Source organism: Thunnus maccoyii, chromosome 19, assembly GCF_910596095.1.
Source record: "Thunnus maccoyii chromosome 19, fThuMac1.1, whole genome shotgun sequence".
Taxonomy (NCBI): domain Eukaryota; kingdom Metazoa; phylum Chordata; class Actinopteri; order Scombriformes; family Scombridae; genus Thunnus; species Thunnus maccoyii.
The window spans coordinates 19,348,975-19,373,650 of record NC_056551.1 but is presented as its reverse complement, the minus strand read 5'-3'; the positions used below and the strand labels follow the sequence as shown (position 1 = coordinate 19,373,650).

Sequence of the window (24,676 nt, the reverse complement as noted above, 5' to 3'; positions counted from 1 at the left end):
ATTTTGTACAGACCTTCATGTTCCCTGCAGGATGAGTCATTAGAAATCTGGTGATAACCTTTTCATAAGGCGCCATCATCAGGCCAAAATTTCAACTTGTCCAATACTTTGATTTATGACCAAATACCAAGCACAAACCTAACAGCATTTCCATTAGCCTCAATTGTACCTTGTGGGGCCATATAGTCTTACTACTGTATATTATCATCAATGGGCAAGTGTAATATGAAACGGGTTGCTGTTAGCGATGAACCCACAGAGATTTATCACCCGACCGTGCAGCTTGATCTTCTCAGCTCTATACAGAATGTAAGCGTCTTTCAGCTCATTGTTTTTCCGACCTGCAAGTTTAATGTTTTTGTTCACTCTCACCACTCTCACTGCTTTCATCAACCTTGTTTCCAACCATAGCAGGCAGCTGTTTTCATGGAAAAAACTTTGATAAACCAGCTGTACGCCACCTGCCCAGCTCCAAACAGCAGACAGACAACGTCAGTACCTAGCTGGTGAGCGTTTAGCAGGTAATGAGCAAGATAGTTCACTCACGAGCTGGTGGAGACCAAGACAGAGCTAAAATGAGAGTGAATATCGGACTTACATTTGTCAGATGGACAGGGACAAGTCCAAATAAATGCTGGTGCTGCTCCATAACTACTTGATGTGTACAGTACATAGGCAACTGTCTGCTAACATTTGCCACAACAATTATATGAGGTGATAATATGTCAATACACGTCGATAGCTTGTTCTGCCACGCCCCAAATGGCCAAAAAATTGATAAATGCTGCTTTAAAAATGAGCAAATATGGAGGCTTTGATGGACAGCGATGAAATGTTGAAGCAGGAAAATGAATTGGGAGGAATTGGCAGACACATAAGCAAATTGTGTTCCCATTTACTTTACTTCTAAAATTTAAAATTATAATCCTTCTTAAAATTCATTTTGAGATTCTATAATAACATTCAATCTTCTTCTTTCTGACTTTATTTTTTCACCTTGAGTTTTGCACATCTTTCAAATTGTTATGGCTGTATGTGTTGCCTGTGCTTTTTGTCCTTTTCCTCTCCTGTCTACTGCTCCGCCCAGGTCTCCTCCACATAATCAGTCCACAATAAGATGCACCAGGCCCAGGGAGGAAGGATTAAAAGCTCCAGGTTCCTGTTGCAGAGAGAGGCTTCTTGTTTGTGGACTGCTGCTCTTGCTGCCTCTCAGCCTGGGATTTTATTTTATTTAGTATTTCTGTATTTTGATTGTTTTTATAGTATTGTTGGTATTGTTTTGTATGTTTTTGTTAATAAATCCCATGGTTTGGGTATTTCAAAAGGTGTTAGGGTTTTACTTTGGGTAAATAGTGGAGTGTTGTTTGCCCCATAGGGCCAGCTAAGGGTGGGACAAAATATAAACTGAATTAACCAATTTATTTATAAATTAAACATAGAAAAAGTCTGTAATTATTCACATTGAACACTTAAGACTATAGGACCAGACTGTGCCACTAAAATCACGAAAGGTTGAATATCTAGTGTGTTCTTCTGTGCATGTTACAGTAATAGGACATGCCTGGTAGAAGAAAATACAGGAAGATATATAGCAGCAGGATTAGTGCATGTGTGTAGTCCATATTTCAAGGAGGCTTAGATGCATAAATTACATAATTAGGTCTTTTACAGCCCCTCTCACTGCTTTCTTTTAAACAGAGGAGTTATAAAAAGCATACTGCTGCCAGTCATCTTCCAGTCATGTTTCGATGTTGATCGCATAGATTTCATATAAGATTACACTTTTTACATTCCCCTCGGGTAAAGCAAGATAGGCTGAGAAACAGAGAGAGAGAACCAGACCTGCACAGTCATATACAGGAATCCCAGCCAAGAAATATTATCCCCTCTGTTCCTCCCTTGTTCCTTTCTGTACTTCCTCTATTACCCCCTGTCCATCCCACAGAGAAGCTCCATTTCCTGTTCCTATTAGCCTGATTATAGACATCCCCTCAAATACACAGGTACACGCACATACATGCACACATACACACACAGCTAATTTAGCTGATTTTAGCTGAGTGGCTTCAGGCCAACCAGGCCTTTTCCATTTATCACAGTCTGGGCTCAAGTACAGTTCACAGTCACACTGGAACGTCCTCTGTCTATTGGCAGACACCTCTTTTGTGTATACCAATCTAATTTTGCTGTATTTGGTGTCTCCTGGCTCCGCTCTGCTCAAATCAAAACCAGCGAGTTATGTAACTGGCTATTTTTGTGAGCTGGGCTAACATCTGCCCTGGAAAACCAATAAGTGGACTTGTCCCTTTGTGGATGGAAATGGCCTCATGAGCCTCTGAGGTATTTGCATATAAAGTTGTCCATCACTGTCTTGAGTGCTCATATTGTACTCTATTACATATAGTGAGCCGAGCAGAAGGAGACTGAGCTTTTAGCTATGCTATATCCGTTTGTCAGTTCACCACTTCAGTTGGGACTGAAATATCTCAACAACTATTGGCTGGATTGCCATGAAATTCTCTCTACATTCATTTTGCCCGCCGGATGAACTGTGATAACTCTGGTGATCCCTTCACTTTTCATCTAGCGTCATTTTGTATTAATTGTCACTTTGGTTTAATACTCTACTTAGTTTGTATTTAGTTCTAATTATGTTAGCATGCTAACATGCTAAACTAGGATGTAAACATGGTAAACAGTATCCCTGCTTAACATCAGCATGTTAGCATTGTAATTGTGCACATGTTAGCATGCTGAGGTTAGCATTTAGCTCAAAGTGCCACTGTGCAGCCTCACAGAGCTGCTAGCATGGCTGTAGACTCCTTTTTTTGTAAATATTTTTTTTTTATTAGGTAGGATAGTAAAGAGAGATGACAGGAAATGAGGTATGACATGCAACAAAGGTCCACTGCCAGAATTGAACCACAGACATCACAGTTACATGGCACATGCCTTAACCAGTGGGCTACCAGGGCACACCTGCTGCAGGATCTTAGTGGGCATTCAGACTTAAATCAGCCTTGTATTAAAACAATGCAAGGGGTTGCATTGGTGGTGGTGTGGTGCTTCAAGTACCTGTGTGACAGGGAAATACAGTCCAGTTTCAGTCATAGGTCAATGACTGTGAAGGCTTATCAGACACTAAAACACTGCACGGAAGTTTATAATACTCTGCTACATAAATATAGCCATTTCCTGAAGTACCTTGCTGGATGATGTCACATGATGTCATTGTTTATCAGGAAAAAAAAATCTCTTTCACCAGAAATTTCTACCCTAAATTGGGTCAAATATCACAGCCTTTAGACTCCACTGACTCTGTTTTCAGTCAAGCTCCCTGTGGTCCTGATTGATCCTGGCAGTCTCTCAGCCACACTAACCCACAATAAAACCCTGCTGACCTCTCGGCCACAGTTATCAAAACCAAAACGACTCCATTTCAGCATTTAACAGTCGTGCAAGACATCAAGCCAAGTAGCAAAAGTCAGGTCTGGTTGATACAGCGAAAGCAGAGAGCAGCACAGATCAGCACCTGTTGGCCTGTGAGACATCAAACCGGCAGTAAAAATTACCCCAAGTCAGCACCTGTAGGCTTCAAAGTCACATTCAGCCACAATAAAAACACATACCTGATGAGCACCTGCCCATCTGTAACATAGCTAACCATCTATAATCAGCTTTAAAGCTTAACGCAAATCAGCACCTGTGGGCAACAAAGTCATTAAACAACCCTGAAACTAAACCTTAATCAGTTATAGTAAGAAATAAGTTTCAATTGTAAAGCTAATCCAATACAGACACTGAAAAGAAATCCTCTACAATTAACATAAGCAAACATCTGTAGCTCAGAAACTGGATAATGTTAATGTTAAAGAATGAGATGATGTTTTTTATGATGGACTGGTGTTTGACCCTTCAAAGGAATAAAGCTAAAAGGGCTTTGGGTGGGACCTGGAGCTTTTCTTCACCATGTGCTGGCATTTAACAACACACACTACTGGCAAGGGAAAGCAGCTTCATATTCTGGCATAGCCGAGGGCAGCCTAGGGCCATGGTGAAGTTATGAAGCTGAAATGTTTCCAGATTTCCTCTTTTGTTCTTTTATCTTTATCTGTTTTTCTCCTCTTCTGCCTCTTCTTTCTCATCTTTTCCCTCTGACTTTCCCATATTCCACCTCTGACTGTCTATTTTTTTGGCCTGTTCTTTGTTATCTTCTTGTCTCGTGCTCCAACAGTATCCACACTTTCCTCTCCGATCACTCTGGTTATCAAAAACTGAAATCCTGACAGATTTTTAGCTCTGCTGACTTATACGGTATGTGGATCTGCAACGGACACAGAAGGGCGTGAATGTTTGCATGTTTGTACGGAGACGGCAACACAAGAGGCCGAATTCCACTGAGTTTTTGTGATAACAGCTCCAGGCAGGGGGAGATGCAGATAAATAAAGCAAGCCAAAAACAGCATGATTAGAAACATGACTTTAGGTACTTTCAGATTGTGAGTGCTTGCTTTCTTTGCTGCTGCCGTCAGAGCTTATGACAGTTCAACTTTTTCAATTTGCCGCCACAGCTTGCTTCGGACCATGGCACCCACAGAAACAACGAGGGGAAACACATTGGGAAACAATACAGGAGCTAATTTTACTGATATGCAAGTGTCCTGACTTACACACCTCTTGAAAATGACTATTTTCAGTATTGATTGGTCTATAAAATGTTTAAAAATTGTGAGAAAAATGCCATTTACAATTTCTCTAAGCCCACGGTGATGTCTTCATATGCTTGTTTTTTCTGAAAAACAGCTCAAAACTGAAAGATACTCAATTTACTGATATATATGAAAAGGAAAAGCAGCAAATCATCTCATTTGAGAAGCTGAAACCAGATTTTTTGCTTGAAAAATGACTGAAACTATTATGAAAATAGTTGCAGATTAATTTTCTGTCAACAGACTGACTGATTAATCTACTAATTGTTGCAGCAACATCAGCAACATCAGCTTCAAAGTCCGACAATCCCATCTGAAACAATAAAGACTGAAAACTCAAAATTGACAAACTGACTTTGCCATCCCTTGAGCCATGCCCCAGCATGGCTAAAAATCATCTCCATCAACCCTGCTCGTCATTTAATCTGCTTCCTCTCCTCCGTCATTCATTAATTCATTCCCGCTCTGTCCCTCAAGAACATCATCCATCTCTCTACTATTTCTTCCTTCCATTCATCATTGTCCATCCTTCCCGTCTTCCGCCCATTCCAGCATCTCCCTTTGTGCATCCTCTCATTCATTGACTGAACATATCTGCTCGCCGGCGCTGCGGTGTCGGATTCCACTCTCTGGAACTTCCAGATGTATTCTCTGGAGCTCTACTTCCTTCACTGGTGCAGAAAACATGTAGGCTTGCAAGCTGCGACCCTGGCATGACATCATCCCCCCCGATGATTGTCAAAGCTTTCGCCCCCCCCCCCCCCCCAAAAAAATTCTCTCTCTATAATGAAGGGGTGGCTGACACTCTCCTAACCATATCCGCCTAAGTGACACATACACACACACACACGCTGCTAAAACTGCTGATCACAACAGTTTTAACATATAAGAAGCAGATGGGATGAGAGGGGGCTTCTGGGATAGATCAAACACCTCTGGAGGAACTAAAAACATATACACACACCCATGGGTCAAAGAATGACCTTCCTCCAGAATCAATAAGCAACATGCAGAAAGAATGATGCGTGTTATGGGAGAAGCAGTTAGAGAAAATACTATAATCATGCACTTGTGGATAAACTCCATATTCTTAAATCACCGCAGGTTTATTTTGCAAAGTCAGTGAAAACAAATAGAAACTTTGAGAAGAAATACAAATGAGTAACCAATGAACAAGGAAAAAATTAGTGCAGACTGTCCTCACTTATCCAGCGGAAAAAGATGACAAATTCACTCAAAGCTACGTAAGTATATGCAACAAATCAACATAATAATAACTGCATGGCTCATTTTGAATAACATGCTTTGAATACTAAACAACAGACACTGTGATACTCTAATTATAGTTTCATAGTGCAATTTATTACCACTGTCTTTAGCGTGTCTTTAAATTGTCAAGTGACAACAAGGCTTTTTAGCTAGATTCTCACTTAACAGACCAGCACATTTATCTGCATCATCCATTGCACATTATATCGCTAAAATTTAATTAGTGGTAGAGATACATGGATAGAGCGCGTCTAGCTTACTGCCTGCTGTTTAGGTAGATTGATACCATTAGTTTATAGGAAAAACAAGTGAGAATTAGTCTAATTTTAGTTTCAAGATCACCGTATGTTATATTTGTCATGGGCATTATTTCCAGAGAACGACTGCTCTCGCCATTTGAAGTGTGAACCATAAAATGAAGCTCTGAGAACAGAAAAAACCACACATCTTAGTTAAGTTCCTCATAGCAGCAGATTATTCTTTTGCCAGTTACGTGATGTTTTGTGAATAAATAAAATACAGAACAACAAGTGAGAATTAGTCTAATTTTAGTTTCAAGATCACCGTATGTTATATTTGTCATGGGCATCATTTCCAGAGAACGACTGCTCTCGCCATTTGAAGTGTGAACTACAAAATGAAGCTCTGAGAACAGAAAAAAACACACATCTTAGTTAAGTTCCTCATAGCAGCAGATTATTCTTTTGTTATGTGATGTTTTGTGAATAAATAAAATATAGAACAAAAAAAGAAAGAAAGCTATAAAGAAGAGAATCAATTATATGACTACAATCTCAATGTACACTATCATTTAAGGGCACCCTAGCAATTTAGTACTGCTCTTCTATAAAGTTGATGGACTGATTAATGAAAGAATGGTCAAAATCAACGTAGCAGAGGCCGCGATACGCTGAGTTTTAGAGCCTCGTATGGATCAAGTCCCCAAAACACTGCATCCTACACTTCCCATAATGCACCTCAACAGCATATTTCGTTAGCGTCCTAAACGCCCACTTCATTTCAACCTCACACCTCCAGTTTATAACGCAGGAGATAATGCAACCCCGATGACATCATTGCTTTAGAAAGCTACTCCAGAGCAACAAAAGACACCAGATACAGCTGTTTTCACTTGCTGAGTAGTATTCCTTGTGACATATAAATTTAACTTCATGTGTAAAATCGGTGGAGTACCCCTTTAGAGAGACTGCACAGAGCTTACATGGTACTGTAACATCTTAAAACAAACACAGTACGAATACGTTTGAAGATTTTATGCTAATATTATGTGACTGAGTTTTACTGTTGACTGACACGCAGATTTATGTGTGTCAGACAGTCATACAGTATTACAGATTCTTTGAACACTTTGAACAATGCTGTGCACAATGCATGACTGTTTCCCAACAAGTCCTCCGAATTTAGAAACAAAATACATCGTTGCACGCAATCCAGAACAACATATAGCAGCGTTTTTTTGATCTGCCGCCCCTATCGGCAGGGCAACATGTGCTAAAATCGTTAAACATTTGAAAACTAAATATATTTCATGACGTGGCGATGCTATGATTAAAGTCTGCTTAGGTTCCGGCACAAAAACCACTTGGTTAGGTTTAGGAAAAGATCATGGTTCGGGTTAAAATAAGCACTTTGTTATGGTTAGGAAAACGTCGTGGTTTGGGTTAAAATGACTACTTCCTTAAGGTTACGAGACCTCTGTTGTCATGGTTACAATAACGGTTACCAACACATGGTTAGGGTAAGGGGACGACTGTCGTCATGGTTTAAAAAAAACAGTGTTGACCCGCGGTAGGAAACGGGAACCAACAGCAATCTCCCGTCTGAAAATCAGTTACTGAATATTTATTTTAAAATTTCTAGATCCAATCTCTCATCCATTCTTCAGAAGCATCCATTTCCTTCAGTGTGGTTCTTTTAGCATCTGGATATCTCTAAAACGTAATTTTTCCAATTCTAAAATCATGAATGTGAAACACACTGTACATGGCTAATAAAGAAATAGATATATAGGATGAAAATAAATTAACTAGTGTTAGCATTTTTCGAAAAGATCATTTTTCAGAGGTGAAAAACTCCAGCTTAGTGGGGTTTGAAACTCATAGAAAAGAGAAAAAGAATTTTTTTTTTTCAACATATCCACTTTAGTGTGGACATGGCCTCAGCAGGAGTCAATCCCACGCCCGTCAACATACGCCCCCCACCCCCGTCAAATACACAGATGTGTTCACAAAGGGTCACAACTCCTCTTGATGTTTTGTTTCTCCACTGTTATTTCAGGGCTACTCAAGAACAGTAAAGACAAACTGCACAGGAGACAAAAACACCCACTCTGAAGATAAACTAGCTAAAAAAAAAAAAAATCCAACCCAAAAACTTAAGAAATAAGGTCAATCAGGGACGCTAGAATAATACTGGACTGTAATGATGTGATGACAGAAATAACTTTCACATCACTTCAGTTTCTTCCCAAACCATTAAAGTATTTCTCACATCCAAAGACCAAAAATCCCCTGAGGCAATTAGGAATTTGTCACATGAACTTGTTCCCCCGCAGCTATCAAATATATTTCCTCTCTGCCGATGACATCACGCTGCTCTCTTCACACGCACGACACTGAGTGCGTGTATTTTTATATTTATATTTACATTTTATTATCATGTATTTTCTCAGAGACTCAAACTGTCTAGCCTCAAGATCAGGAATCCTGGCTTCACAGACTTCAGACCGCTATATTTACAGGAAAAAAGACCTTGTAATAACAATAAAACTGCACATACTGAATGAAAATCACACTTAAAGATTGTGATTTTCTACCAAAATGATATAGACTGAGAAAATATCAATGTGCAAGAGAGTTGTATTCATGCTGTTGCATGTGAAATGCACAAAATATTTCTCTTCTTCTTGCAGGCATGTGGCCAAAAGTAAACGATTCGATGCCACATCAGAATATTTTCAGCCCACTGCTTGAGGGGAAAAAATTCAACCATCAACTATAAATGTCAAGTCTGGTGTCTAACTAGTCATAACTAACTGAAGTGATTACTGTGAAATGACTGTTTGTGTTACTGTGTTTCTCAGATGGGGGAGATAGAAGGGGGAGATTGGCACAAAAAGTAAAAGAGAGGAGCGGGAGGGTTAATGAGTTTTGGGATGGGGGGAAAGGGAAGAACGAAGTTTTACTTAGATATAACCTTTTCTGTCATGTTGCTGGACCTGTTCAGGAAAGGAACAATACTTTATATATTTGATATCAGTTGTATATGTTTACATACCTGTATATACACATATATATACATATATCTGCACTTCATGTCTGTTTTCTCTAATTCTATTGTGGCACATGCAATGTTTCCATTTCTGTCCATCCCCCAGAAAAGAAACCAGCCAATAAAAACTAGAGAAAAAGAGATGCAGTAGACAAATGTGCAACCAGTGATATCAGGGATAAATGTTTTTGCTCCCAATTCCCAATATGAGTCATTTAATATTGATTATCTGCTGTTAATCCATAAAGTCCAGATTAATATTATATTTTCTTACATCTGTAAGAAACTCTGCTCTGCTGTATATATTCCTGTCAGCTTGTTTCGTCATTGAACTAAGATGCTGTACCCAAATGTGACTAACTGATACCGTTATACGTATTATAATGGTAGAAGAAGAAGAATCAGCCTCATCATGTAGTTATGTGCTGATCACCTACCTAAATATTCTGCTCTCATTCTAAACTATCTTACCGACAGCACACTGACAGCGAAACATTACAAACTCCCAGAGGTTCAGAAATTTTAGTGTGGGAGAGTAGCATCATGAGCACCCTGGCCGTTCGTGTTGGCCTCCTGTTGGAGAGGTTAATGTGAACACGTTGCCCCAGGCAGACGCCACAGCTCCACTGCTCCCTGTATGATGCCAGTTTGATGGATGGCTCTGGCCCGCCGCTGGCCTACGAGAGAGACAGGGCGGGAGGAGCTCGATGGGTCTGGTGCACAGATGCAGCGTTGCTCTGGCTGCAAACACACACACACACACACACACACACACACATAAACACATACATCCAGGATCTGAGGCTATCAGCACTTAGCAGGTACTGAGAGCCCTTGAGGACTACAAGTATGTGTGTGTGTGTGTGTGTGTGTGCGTGTGTGTGTGTGTGTGTGTGTGTGTGTGAGTGTCAGTATTTGTTATGTTTCTTCTGGCAGGACGTTCTGGGGTCTTGGTTGGCACACATCAGCAAAAACAAGGAAATTATTCTGAAGGCCTAAATCCTGTTTTACAAATATTTCAGTTCACAGTCCACGCCCATATAAAACAAAACACTTCTTTCGATTTAAAAAAAACAATACAGACACTAGGACACTGCAGGAGACAAATTATTTTCATTTAAATGCAGCACAGTATTATAACTACAGTGATTCTGTCCAGAAAAACAACAGCACTAGTTGTTTGTTACACTTTTAAAACTCATCTTTTATGTTTTCCACACAAGCAACTTCTTTCAGTCAATAGCTGGATTTCTATCCAACTGTAGCACAGATTTTAACCAAATTTCCAGAAAATCAAAAAGAAAATTCTCAATAATAATAATCTACTGGCGCTTAGTGAATACTTGGAACTGGGTCGTCGAGATAACTTTATTGCTATATTTTGAGATTTTTCAAATTTTTCTGCATTCACACTCAGGTTTTCACAGGTTTTCTTATTATATGCAAATTGAAAGTGCAAATAAAATTAGGTGGATGGAAACGACCATTGTCTCTCAGTAACAAGAAGTAAGTAGCATGACTTTGTTAAACGTACACAAAAAAAGTCTTGAGTAAAAGGTCGGCAGTCTCCGACCAACAGTTACTGTTGGTTCCTTTTAACAATGAGTAAGCAAACAACAATGAGTAAACATAAGCAATATTTCCATTAACTAAAAGACAAAGTAAAAAAATACGAAATACGAAATACAAAATACATTTTACAAGTTCTAATCCTGTTCTTCTGTGTTCATAGTTCAGTTATCTTTTGTTACATGCCAAGTATATGTTATTCATTCAAAACTTTATGTAGATAGGGTAGGCCATTGACAGCGAGCTTTCTTTTACAAGGATATACAAATACAAATATAAAATATAAGGAACAATAAAAGCAATATATAAAAGCAATAAAACATATAATATGAAAACATATTAAGGCAATATATGCACTTAAAAGTTAAAGCTCAAATAAAACACACGCATTCACACTGCCCTATGTCAGCTAAAAGAGATTTAAAATGATTAAAATGAATTACCTCGTCTAATTTTACTCTCTTCTGCAAGTTGTTCCACTTGCGTGGAGCGTAATATTTAAAAGCTGATTTTCAATGTTGATTTTCAAGGACCACATAGTCTTGGGATGTAGCACAGTGTGAAATTGAACTATAGTTAATAAGACACATAAGGTACCCAGAAAGTTTGCCAGGGAGAACTTTGCATATAAAAAGGATGCAGTGCATTTCTCTTCTCACTGCCAATGACTGACACCCAACTTTCTGATATAGAGTGCAATGATGAGCTCTAAAGCCATCCCCTGTTATGAACCTCAGAGCAATAAACTACGCCGAGAAGTTTATGAGTAGAAGCAGGAGAGTGCATATAAATGACATCACCATAGTCCATAATGGATAAAAAGGTCGACTGAACAATTTGATTTCTATAATTCTGGGTAATAAATGCCTTATTTCTATAAAAGAATGCCAGTGTTGCCTTTAAAGACTTAGTCATTTCATCAATTAGTTTTTTATAAAATCATTTCGAGTGTTTTTATATCAAAATCCCTCCATTTTCTCTTCCTGTAAAATGTTAAAATATTTTTGATCTCATACTTGGAGGCGTATTATTTGGGGCAGCCAGCAAACCTCACCCGTCATAAAAACTTCACTTGACCATTATCTAGCTAGTCATAATACTTAGCAGAGTAATATCACAGTAGGAGGATGGTGTTTGGATCTCAGTTGGCAAAAAGTTTCCAAAGAATGTGACTGAGGTCAATTTTATTCATTTCTTTCTCACTCGTCTCCTTCTGATCTCACAACCCAAGTAAGGGAGGTGTGGATGGAGGCCAACAGTCTTCCACAGCTACATATATCTCCACAGCTTTGTATTACTGGATTTGCTAAACCAGGCCCACTTTTGAGTGATCCAATCAAATCTGAGGGATTTGATCGAACCTCTCTCGTAACTCTACCCCTTCACTCAGCAATATATGTCACATTACAGAGGCTAATGATGCTTTCACTGTGACTTTAACCGAGTAGTTTTAGTTGATTACATTTAATCTTACCTCAACCACAGAAATAGCAGAAAATGTTCATATGAATGGGAACAGTTGTACAGGGTATGTCATTCTGAGAGACACAGACAAAAAAACTATTTATGCACAAAAACTTGCTGACCGCTGTAAAGTCATATGAAGAAATTACTAACCCTGTTTTCTGTTTGAAAAACAGAAACGGTGGTTGTCTGTTCTCTTTAACCCTTCAACCTTTCACTCTTCTTCTTGTTTTTGCTCAAACTGGAGATAATGTAATCTCCTCCCACCACATATTATCTGAAATGGACTTCCCCTTTGACTCCCTATCGTCTCGCCAGCAGCTTTCCTACCCAGACAACCTCTTTTACACTTTCCTCTTTTGCACCCATGCCCTACTGCCGCCTCTTTCTCCTCCTCCTCCTTCTCCTCCCTCTGTGCCCCTGATGATTCACAACAACTGTGCAATGCTGCATGACTGAAAAATACATCAGCACACACAAACTATCTGTTGACATGGCACAGTGTGGCTGATTGAAGAGATAGGTGTAAATCCCTTAGAATAACTGATGACCTGTGCTTGTCTATGCAGAAATGTGGAACTTCATTAAAAACTAGCTACCAACTAATGATTATTGTCATTATCAATTAATCTGCTGTTTTCTCTATAAAATGTCACTAAATAGTGAAACAATAATGCCAGCTATAATTTCCTTGAATCAAAGATGACAAATGACTTGTTTTGTCCAATCAAAAGCCCAAAAATTCAGTTTACTATCATGCATGACAAAGAAAGGCATCAAATCTTCACATTTGAGAAGCTGAAACCAGCAACTTTCCAGCATTTTTGCTTAAAAAATTACTAAAACTATTTTTCAATTGTCAAAAACGTTAATTTGAACAAGTGTAGCCCTATGTGTTCCCATCAATGGTCATTTTCCTTTTTATCTATCTTATCCTTAAAATATTTCAGACACACCTTCAATATTTCTTCTACATGGCAACAATAAAACCAGTGCTTATTTGTAACAAATTGTAACGAAGAGAAAAGTGCTGACGAGTGATGGACTGTGAAACAGATGCAGAATGCTTTTATGAGTTCAACATGTGTGTCTGTGTGTGGTTTGATCTTCTCTGGAGGTTAAGACCTTGGTAAGCTGACACGACCTGTGATGTCACACCTTCACGGGAGTCTTGTTTACGTGAAGCCCTTTTATGACAGATATCGGTTTCTTTACGAAGTGTGTGTATGTTGTCGGGTGAAGTTTGGGGATTATTCTACACTTGTCTCACTTTCATGCGAGTCTCTGAGTTTATTTTAGGGCTTAGAGGCTACTTATAGGATGACATTCAAACACTTCATGGAGATAGTCCCTGCTATTCAAAACCAATCACAGTAATCGTCTGTCTGTCAACACATGTTAACTGTTTACATCTACGAAGGAAAGGGAAAGTTAAGTTGTGTATGTTACTGCTAAAACCATAAGAGCACTGGCGATGACTTCACATTCTCAGTTAAAAAACAGACAAAGTTTGGCTAAAGCATCACCGAGGCAACCCTGAGTTTCCTTTTACATCTTACTCACTTCCCTGTCTGCAGCGGTGGCACCGAGAGGACATAATGATTCAATGATGACTCAGTTCTGTGGCAGAACTCAACCCTAGTGTTTTCCTGACAGTAATCATTCATAAGATAATCATTATTCACATTTATAAAAGCAAAAAGGGTAGCTGCATTAAATTTGCATAAAAGATCTTGTTTGATAAATGGAAATTTGTGTTTCAAACACGTCATTCATTCATTGGCTCTCTTAACAAATGTTAGTTTGGGGGTTTAGAAAGCTTTATCTGGAGCTTAAAGTTTATCATGGGACTGAAATCCGACATTTATGGTGCAGTCAGACCAGATTTCACTTCCCATGTAGAATAAGGATGCACCGATCTGACTCTTTCAGTCCTGATACCGATACTTCGGTTTTGGGTATTGGCTGATACCGATCCGATACCAGTGTTTAATTAATAAGCTTCATGCATCACTGTGTGGAGGAGACTGGGATCAGTCTTTTATGTGTAAGGCAACATCAGACTTGACTTAAACATTGCTTTCCTAACTGTAAAACAGAATGTAACAAATAAATACAAAGATATCAATTGATACCCAATCCAGTTATTTGAGTCAGTGTCGTACTGATAGCTGATATCAGTAGCCGTGCATCTCTAATGTAGAGACACATTTGCCAGGGGTTACCAGGGGTTGCAAATTAACTCACCTCTTTCGCTTTTGGTTGACTCTGATTGAACTTTGGTTCACAAGATCGTGAGGCTCTCCGATGTGCAGCCAGCTTTGAGAGCAGAGGTGAGATTGTCCTCTCTTCTTGTTTAATAACTGCACGGTGAAATAATATACTGTAACAGCAAAGAAGAGACGCTGTATGGCTCTAATGATTGCAAGGACAGTAGCAGAAGTTAACAATAGTAAACTATTTTTTTTTTTGTGTGTGTTTCAAAGCACACTTGACCTGCAAGCAAGGAGATCATTAATTCGATTTTTCTTGCTTGTACATTACTAGACAAAGCACTGTAAGTCTGAATAAATGTATCTCTTAAATGTTATACTAGTTCTCATGAAAGGTTAAATGACCAGACTTGAGGGTAGAAGGTTTAAATCAGCTTAGACTAGATTTTTGCTGATAACATTCATGGCAACAAATGTTTCTACTAACTATATCTATGTGCCATTAATGCCAGAGCTGATGTCATAAAATACATCAGCCTTACCTTGAGCATCTGTCAATTGTTAAATGATAGTTTCATAATGCTGTGCTGCTCACACATCTGTGGTAGGCTGAGGCTACAGAGTATGAAACCAAGTCATGTGGGTGGCCTTTGCGGTTCAGACTTGAGGCTGAATCGTTGCTGAAATGTTCCTTTGAATAGCACAGCTCTGAAAATATAGGCTCTTGTGTTTTATGTTTACCCAGAGAGTGCAACTTCCTGACAAATTATCATTTGTGGCCTTTATGTGCACCCAAGATGCACAAACATGTCTTTATCTGAATGAGCTGAGCTTCATGTGATACTGCACTGATAAACTCAGTGCTAATCAAACTCAACGCCAAGTGAAGACAGGAATTTGAAGTTAAACGTTGACCAGGCAAACATTCCCTAAAACATGTTCCATAACAACCATAATAGTATATAATTACAAATGGGTTTGGCTAGGAAACTCTTTATTTTCTGTGAATGGAAGACCCAAATCTTTAGACACACTGACAGATCACTGAACACTTATACAGAACAATTGGCTGCTAATTCTTAATTAGCACCTCATTTGTGCCACATGTGTTTTCTGTGTGTCTTTGAAATTCAAGTCTGCAGCTCTGTGATGTCTGCAACAAGTCAGTCATAAGAAACGAAACCCCCTCATACACCTTACGAGCAGATGTGGATGACATTGATCTTAGTCAGTATAGAATCTTCTCATCTTTTATGTCTTTTTAACCTTGACTGGATAAAAATGAGTTAATGTGAAAAGGTTATTTCTTTTATGAAAACATCTGCTTCTTCTTTTTCCAACAGTCCAAACACATGATGAGGTGGTAAACTTGTTGCATTTTCCTCCTTAGTAAATCCATCACTAAAAGCCAAGTAAGGACGTTCACGCCGCTCCTTGGTTAGTTGCGTTTGGGGTGAAAGCAGGAACGTTAATACAGGAAAGTCCTGAAGAAGTCTTTGGGCCAAATAACAAGAATGCAACTTACGTCTTTGTTAGTCCAGGTCGGATCCTGATTCACTTTCCTCTCGCTTCTACCAACTGCTGATTTTGCTCATCCGCATCCCAGTATGCAAAGCGTTCCTGGCTACGGGAGCCGTTTAGCTCAAACTTGCAGAGTACGCCTAGAAGTTGGGTCGGATCAAACGAATGAGAGAAAAACAAACTAGAGTCTGATTCAACCAGACTAAACAAAGCAGGTTTGAAACCCTCAGATCATCGACAGAGTCTGAAAACCCGTCTGCACATATTTTTGAAGTCTGAATTGGGGAGCCGGCGTCTGACAATTAACTGTCCGAAACAAACAAAAACTTCATGCTGCGATTATCCAGATGTGTAGAGGTGTCAAAGAAACCGGGTTTTGAATTTCTCTCTTCACACAACTTCTTCAGTCACTTTTAGCGTGAGCAACCGAGTGCAACATCATGAACGCCTTTGAGGAGAGACTGTAAAAAAAAAAGTGTGCGTTCATCTCCTCATTTGTCTCCTCATCCAGACAACAAAAACAAACAAAAGACACTGAAATCTTGGAAAGAGATTAGGGAGGCAGCAGAATTCAGCCAGAAGGAGGCTATGACCTCTGGCTTTTCACCCACCTTCAATCATGGCCATTCGGAGCACGTAGGAACACTTTTGCCTTCAGAACTGGTCCTGGTGATACTTTGTAAGAACTAGTTCATTTCAAGCATATTAAACCCCTTCACCATGTGATAGAAAATGCATGGAAGACTATAAGTTGTTCCTTGCTTGAAGAAGGCTGGCAGCAGCGACTTTCTCTTTCTCTTTGCAGTGACTAAATGTTTGCATTAAGAGGGCTACGTATTGTCTCACAGTCACAGCAGCATTTGTAGCTGACAGCTACTGTGTCCAGCATAATTTCTAGAGTGGTTGATCAAGATTTTCAACATTTTTTAATAGTTGCAGTCAATTTTCATTTATGTTTCTACAAGCAAGTGCCAGTTGATGTTAACACACAGACTTCAAACTGTAGCTGGAGCTCATTGTATGCACTCACTGACACAGAGCATAAATTTGCAGATGGCAAACCACAGTTTCAGTTGCTGCACGATGGGGTGCTACTGTGGTCTCACCATCACATAGGCACATCGTTTACCTGCAAGGCTGCATAAATTTTAGTTTCACCACTAAGATAACTGATACATTCACACAACTACTCCATAAGTTCATACAAAGCAGTATTTGAAATGAGTCTTTCTGTCATTATCTGCAAGCTCTGTTGCTTCTGTTTAGTGTTTGAAATTCACAACGTCAAACACATTTCTTTGAGGCTCCAACATTTCCAAGTCAGTGGACAGAACTATCTTCCTGTTTGTTGTCTCTTCTTTGCCAAAAAAAAGTACAAAGTGTCATAGGTGACTATATCTCTTTGACAGTGAACAGTCAGAGATCTGTTGTCTCTGTTTTTAAACGCTGTATCCTCTTATTCATCCTCTTCATCTTATCTTCATCTCAAATCTGTAAACAAAAAGAAATGGTCTCCTGACTTGAACTAGCCTCTTTTCTGTTTTAATAGCTTCCAAAGAAAGAATGCAGGTATAAACAAACTGACATTATCATACAAGATAAGAAATTGTATGATTTAGACCTAAAATAGCATTTTAAAATATTTTGTTCTGTTCATTCCTTATTTTTTTTACTAAATACTGCAAACAGCAACATCCAAATAGCTTCATAGTGATGCAACTAAAGGCTGAAGCAAGTGAACATGCATGGAGGTTATTCAGATACATTCATATGGCTGCTTCTTTCACACTTGTATGGATTGTGAGCACAATTTTTACATGTTTTACATTTCTTTTACCATTGTAAACCAGCCCCCCGAAAGGAGTTGGATCAACCAATCAGCTCACTTAACACTCAAATCTTTATGACATGTTTTCAGTGCATTTCAGCCTGTGAAACCTACAGATAGTCATGACACACCTACAATAACTGTAAAGACCCACAGATACATTTATGTGTATCTTCTGAGATAATTCATGTTTAAGTTGCACAAACATTTTCAGTTGAAGTTGAGGATGATGCAACCTGTAGCTCTGAGGAAATTCTGTCGTAAATTAGGAACACAATGCTGGTGAGTTACTGTTATGACACTAAGTTACATGTAAAGTTCGTGACCTCGGGAACAGTATGTATGACAATCTCAAGTCAAAGGTCAAAAACAACGACCAAGAGTCAGCAGATGGCCGGAGAAAGATCAAAGAGGCCATTTACATTAATCCTTGAACCGAGACGGGTTACTATCTCTCCCCATATACAATCCTTTGGTATCACATGACCAACCTCACACACTTAGTTCATGTAATGACACCTAAGCTAGTTCTAGTTTGAGATGGACACTGAAAAGTTATTTTTCTGACAAGTCAGATAAAGACGGTGAGATCAGAGCTGATGAACAGAATCACACCGACGTTGTTGTCACACACTCAGAAAATCAGGAAGCGTAACCAATGAGGTAAGTGTTAGTTTGTATGCACGTATCTGAACTGTAAGATGTGTGAGAACCTTTACCGCATCAGATACAATAACCAGAAAACTGTCTAGCCAAACATTTATGGGAAAGACACGCTGAAAAATGCTATCTGCGTCATCTGCATCATCAGCAGATTATATTGGAGAATCCAAGTTCTACTTGAAAGATTTTTATGTATTAAGAATTTGTTTTATTAAGCTCTAAAAGTATCAGCTTTATTTTAACTGGACATGATGCTGCTGCTGAAATGCAAGTGAGGACATGCTCCTGCTCTGACAGAAAACATGACTGTATTTTGTCATCCAGAGAAAATATTACTTGATATTGGTATTTCATCCTTTGCAATTAATAATTGCTCTGTTGAATGTCTACAACACCAAGCAGTCACTATTCATACATCCACTCTCTATAATATACTTACTGCATGCATTCAATGTATTCTGGGTATTGGGGTGCTGTAAATATCAAAGTCTAATTCATTTTCTTGGAAGAGACAATTAAGCTTAAAATTTCAGATTCTGGGTCAGATAAATTTAGCATCTATGGTGTTTTGTTCCCTACTGCAACAACAAAGCATTCTCAATTTGGCACAGCACTGATTCTCATTACATTCTTCATTACACCATCCACTGAGTCTCTGGGTTTTGCAATATTTAAAATCACTTCAAATACCAAGCTGACAGGAAACGTATTGCTTCTCAAAAACTAAACTAAAATAATTAAAATTGATGGTCATAACATAAACTGATGAAGTTTATAAGACGGAAATGTTAGCAAACAGGGGTTTATTTATACATTCTGCAGATGTGAAGCAACATTAGCATTTATTTGGAGTTTGGTTTGTATCCAGCTGATGAATATAAGTGATTTTCGCTCTCCTTTTAGCTGTCTTTGGGCTCTGCTGTTTGGTGCAGAGCAGGTAGTTTATAATGGGTTTATCAGAGCTTGTTAGCTGAAAACAGCTGCCCACTGCATCTGGAATCTACACTGATGAGGGCAGAGAGAGCTAACCAAAACAATAAAACCATAAACAATGAGCCAAAAGATGCTACAGAGCTCCATAGAGCTGAAGGGAACGGCAGAGTGATAATATCTGTGGGTTCACCAGTGAGATTGACTCCTTCTTATTGCACATAGTCATTTGATCCATTGTTGACATAAAAATATGGAATTATAGCAGCTTTAAATGATCCAGGACACATGATTTCAGAGAGTCAGAGTCAGTCTCTAGTTTCTCACGTGAAGACAAGATGTTATTCTAACTGGCAGGTGTCTGACAGTCAACAGGATTCAAGGCAATCAACCACATTTCCTGTCACACCTTTAAAGTATTAAATGTCAGATCTGTCAGATCTGTCTGAGGTAATAACTACAGAAATTGACTGATTGAAAAAATAAAAGTGAACACATCAAATAGGCTGAGGATGACACAAACACAGAGAATCAGCAAACATAATCAAATCTTAATTACTTAGCATTCCAGGGAATCTGTCCAAAAATGCCAGGAGACGGTTTATGTCAAATTAGTGCTGATTGCTGTGACCCAGGGAGTGAGCTGATTCAAATGAAAGATAGAGGAGCTAGTGGAGGGGGCAGGGGGTGTGGGGAGGAGATGGAAGAGGAGGAGGAGGAGAAGGAGGAGGCATATTGCTAATGACGGAGATGGCCGGTGTTCAGTACTCAGTCTCGCCAGGCTCATAAATTAGATTCAGCGCTTTAATGTCTGAAGACTTATATCCCTCGACCTTACAGCTTTGAATGAATTAACCATTGACTCCGGTCATCTACTGCAACATCCCATGTGGTCAAAAAAATGTAGAGAAAGACAAATTCCCAAATCTGAGATGTGAGAGACTGCAGGAAAAAAAAGCATCCCAGTCCTCCGAGGAATGCTGAGGATTCTAAATCAGTTTGTGTTTGACTAACCCTTCACCTCTTCTTTCCATATTTGTAGCACACATAAGACCAAGATATTAAAAACATTCCTAAGTACGAGGAACATGTCGTCTATATTCTGTATTCCACGTGACGAGCCAGCTGAACATCTGCTAAATTAATTAAGAGACACCTTGACATACTACATACTACAGTAAAAACAGAATTCAACTTGAGAGCTTCAATCTAATTTACATCTTTCTAAACAAGCGACAGGCCAAAAATAGACAAGTTATACTGTGTTAGAGAACCATATGAACTCCACTGTGCCCTATGGCTGTTTCTCACATCTCATCATGTGTGATCTGCATGATTCGCTGCATTTAGGAAGGCTCACAAAAAGAGCTTTGGCTTGTATCATTCACAAGGACAACAGAAAGAAAGAGTGAGGAGAGATGGAAAGTCTCAAGTAGTGTTGAAATTAATCAACAGAAAAATAGTCAGATTTATCTTTAAAGTTATTTTTCAAGCAGAAATACCAGAAATTATCTAGTTGCAGCCTCTAAATTCTCTAAATCTTTTTTTTTTTTTTTTTTTGGTCTTATATCATGAATATCTTTGAGCTCTGGACTTTTGGTTGGACAAAACAAGCAATTTGATAACATCACCTTAAGCTTTAGAAATTGGTGATGGGCATTTTTTTTTTCACTATTTCTGACATGTATAAACCAAATGATGAAGTGATTAATGGAGAAATTAGATTGATAGATAAGGAAAAAAAATAGTTAGTTGCAGCCCCAATCAACAGCAAATTTCATTATTGTTAAAGTCATTTATCAAGCAAAAAATAACTGCTGGTAATTTTTTAGTTTCTGCTTATCAAATGTGAGGATTTGGTTCGTTTCCCTGTTTCATATCAGTAAATTATTTATTTTTGACTATAAGCAATTTGAAGACTTCCTCTTGGGGGCTTGGTGAAGTGATGATGGGCATTTTTTTCTATTTTACTCACATTTTCCACATTTAATGACAACTATATGAATCAAAACAGGAACAAACAGATGAATCAATAATGAAAATAATAATAATTAGTTACAGCCTTAGTCTCGAGTATAGTCATTCATGCTGTTCATGTTCTTAGTAAATTTGGTCACTCTGGTCCGACACATAGGCTACTGATTGAAGCCAGATGCCCCCTTTTTTTTTGCAGTACCAAACTCAAACCACCTGTAGCCCCATCTCCGTTAGGAATTTACAGAGATTAAATGCTGCCACTACAATAACCACATGTGGGCCTCTGAGGCAGGCTGAGCTAGCTCCGATAGCACAACACGGGATCTCCCAGTATGGTCTCAAACCCCAGTATAACCCAACTGAGGTCATACTCCTCAACAGCTCAGAGTCCAGTACCAGCACCAGTAGGTCAGAGCAGGATGGGACTGGTTCAGTTAAGTAATTGCAGCCAGTCTCATTCACAAACAATCAGCTTGAGGGTGCACAGACAGAGCCAAGATCATTATTTAATGGCCAGAGGGTGGAGGGTGTGTATCTGGCAGAGATGCAAGTGGCATGTGTCAGAGCATCGGATATGTTTCGAAAACTCAATGACTGACCTGCAGCGTTCTGACTGGAGGAGTTAAACGGGGGCAGAGGGGGCACCTTACTTCTTGATGTGATGATGGGATGGTAATGATTTTCTATGTGAGCTTCTGGTAATCCAGAAGCCACAAACACACACACACACACACACACACACACACACACACACACACACACACACACACACACACACACACACACATCTATCTCTAGCTCCATCTCTAACTCAATTCTCTAATGACCATCACAAGCCAGTATCACATGTAAGCGTAGGAATCTGAGAATTAAAGAGAGACATGCTCTGTTTACTTTGCTCTCTTTCTTCTCCTTCTCCTTTCTCCTCCAAACTCAGAGGAGGGGTTCATTCTACTTTGCCGGTACTTTCCCTCATGTTTGAACTACTTGGACATGACCTAGAAGTTAATTCACTGCTGCTGCTCTAAGGCTGAACCTGGGAGCACAGCATCACTAGAGGGACTCCCCAATACCAACACACGTATCAATTACTAACACAGAGCCCACGCTGCCTCTTAAAGCTGCTGCTAAGTTTACTTTTCACCCACTAAAAATTAAAATCTAATTACTGAGAAGTCTTGGAAATCCCCTCTCCTGCACATTCATCAAAATATTCAAAACACAAGGTCTGGGAGCTAACATAATTTCACATGACACATGCCTTGCAAAACAGTCATTTCTGCTGAAAAATTGGGAAAACACATGACACTGCAGAAATGTTTGCGTCGAAGTTACAAAACCCTCTTTTCCAAAAAGCCTTGACACTTGTGTGTAAGCACTGGCATGCCCAACATCCAATTAAAGCACCATACAGCAATTTGACTGACTGTAATGACTATTATATGAGGCAATGTCATTGCTTCTAAGACCAAACTCCAGCACATAGAAACAATTAAGTGCCTTGCGGTTTCCCTCAGTAAGAATAAATAACCTCTGGGCAATACAGACGGAAAGTCGCCTATTTAGGGGCAGTTTACGAGGACACTGTGGTGCCACCACCTTTAATGGGCGTGAAGGGAACGTGAGTGCCACACCTAATGGATGCTTTTAGTCGATTTAATAGTTAATTATGCAGAGTGCGATGATGTCAGCTGCTGTCCGGCGTGTGCGCAAAAGACGCGCTGGAGACCTTGACGCGGGAGAAAAGGCGCTCTCTCTCTCTCTCCGCCTGTCACTCATTATTTCATCTCATAATAAGCACAAATTCCTTTATTAAAGGTATCACTCACCAGCAGCTGCCGCCGTTGTCAAAGTGAAATGTTGACTTATCCCGAGCATCTTGACGTGCCAAGGATGTCCCGTACTGTAGCCGTATTTACTCCACGGACTTTCTCCTTATCACGATCGCTGTTCAGCTCACCAGAGGACCCCCCAATGAAGTGAAAATCGCTAAACGACTAACAAGAGTCCACAAGGCATTTCTTGTGCTGCAGCATGCACGGTTTAACAGTCTGAAGTCCCGTTTCAAGCTGATCTCTGGGATGAGCTCTGTTCCATTGCGTGTCGTCTCCGCCGAGTCGAGCTGAGTGGGACTGACAGAAACAAGAAGGAGGAGGAGGAGGAGGAGGAGGAAGGCGGTGGGAGAGTTGTAAGGAGTTCACTCCTTACAACCTTATAAGCTATGTTTGCGGGGGCTTGGTCTGCCAGTGCATGGGAAAAAATTTACCAGTCAAATAACAGCAGTGCACTGATGTCTGGAGACGGAGAACAACTGTCAGGCGCTCAGCAATTAGACCAGAATAGTCTCATTTTAACAGAATATAGTCTGTGACAGCTGATCCTTCACTTGCATTGTTCTTAACAACACATTGTAAGACCAGATTCGTTATAATAGCACTAAAATTAGATTATAATTGATTTATGACGGTATCAGAGAATGTTATGAATGCATCACACTGTCCAAAACATACAAACACTCTCATTGTTGTTTTCCTCTCCACTTCCTCTCTTTTGTTTTAGTAAATCTAGTAACCGGTTGTGGCGGTTCACCCACTCTTCATTGAAGCCCCTGTGTTCCAATTCAATTGATATTTCCAGCTTTTTACTACTCTTAGGACTTATATAAGTAATAATTTAAAGTTTCTTTTTCCTGTGAGGTCCATATTCATTCACCAGCTGCTGTTTTCTGATGAAAAAGCAGCTGGACGTTTTACCATCTTGGTTATACATTATGTATGATTTATTTTGTGGCATCTAAAACATGTTTCGCATCTGTCAATTGAATGTAGTCTCATTCCTCGATTGATTAATAGTTACTTAAACCTGATTTTAATTGTTTCCCATGCATTACCATATACAGGATATGCAGTATGACATGTCATGCACAACTGTTCTACCATGTAAAAGAATGTGTGTACCCTAAATTATCATACTTCAATCACAGTGATGTTTTTGACCTTACTTCAAGCAATGTGATCATTAAGTAAAGACGTCATCAGTTTGCCACACTAACAAGACTTTAACAATGAAATAATAAAAATGTACTTGTATTACTTTTTATATTTAGGTATACAAAGTGTCTCACATCTCGAAATTTGATGTTTCAACAAAATAAATATGGTAAACAATAACAGTTTCCATTGGTTAACATATAAAAGCTTTATCTGACCTGACTTTTTCTGATTGTTCTGGCATTTTGCAGC

The 24,676-nt window shown here is 39.2% G+C and overlaps 1 protein-coding gene across 1 annotated transcript in view; it reads right to left on the bottom strand.

Annotated features, from left to right (window-relative positions):
* itga1 (integrin, alpha 1) overlaps window positions 1–23,595 on the bottom strand; it is a 55,795-nt gene extending 32,200 nt beyond the window's left edge. Inside the window, exon 1 of the mRNA XM_042395600.1 lies at window positions 23,264–23,595. Coding sequence (XP_042251534.1) covers window positions 23,264–23,312 — 49 coding nt within the window. The 5' untranslated portion in view covers window positions 23,313–23,595. The remainder of the gene's footprint in view (window positions 1–23,263) is intronic.
* Window positions 23,596–24,676: the final 1,081 nt, after the last annotated feature.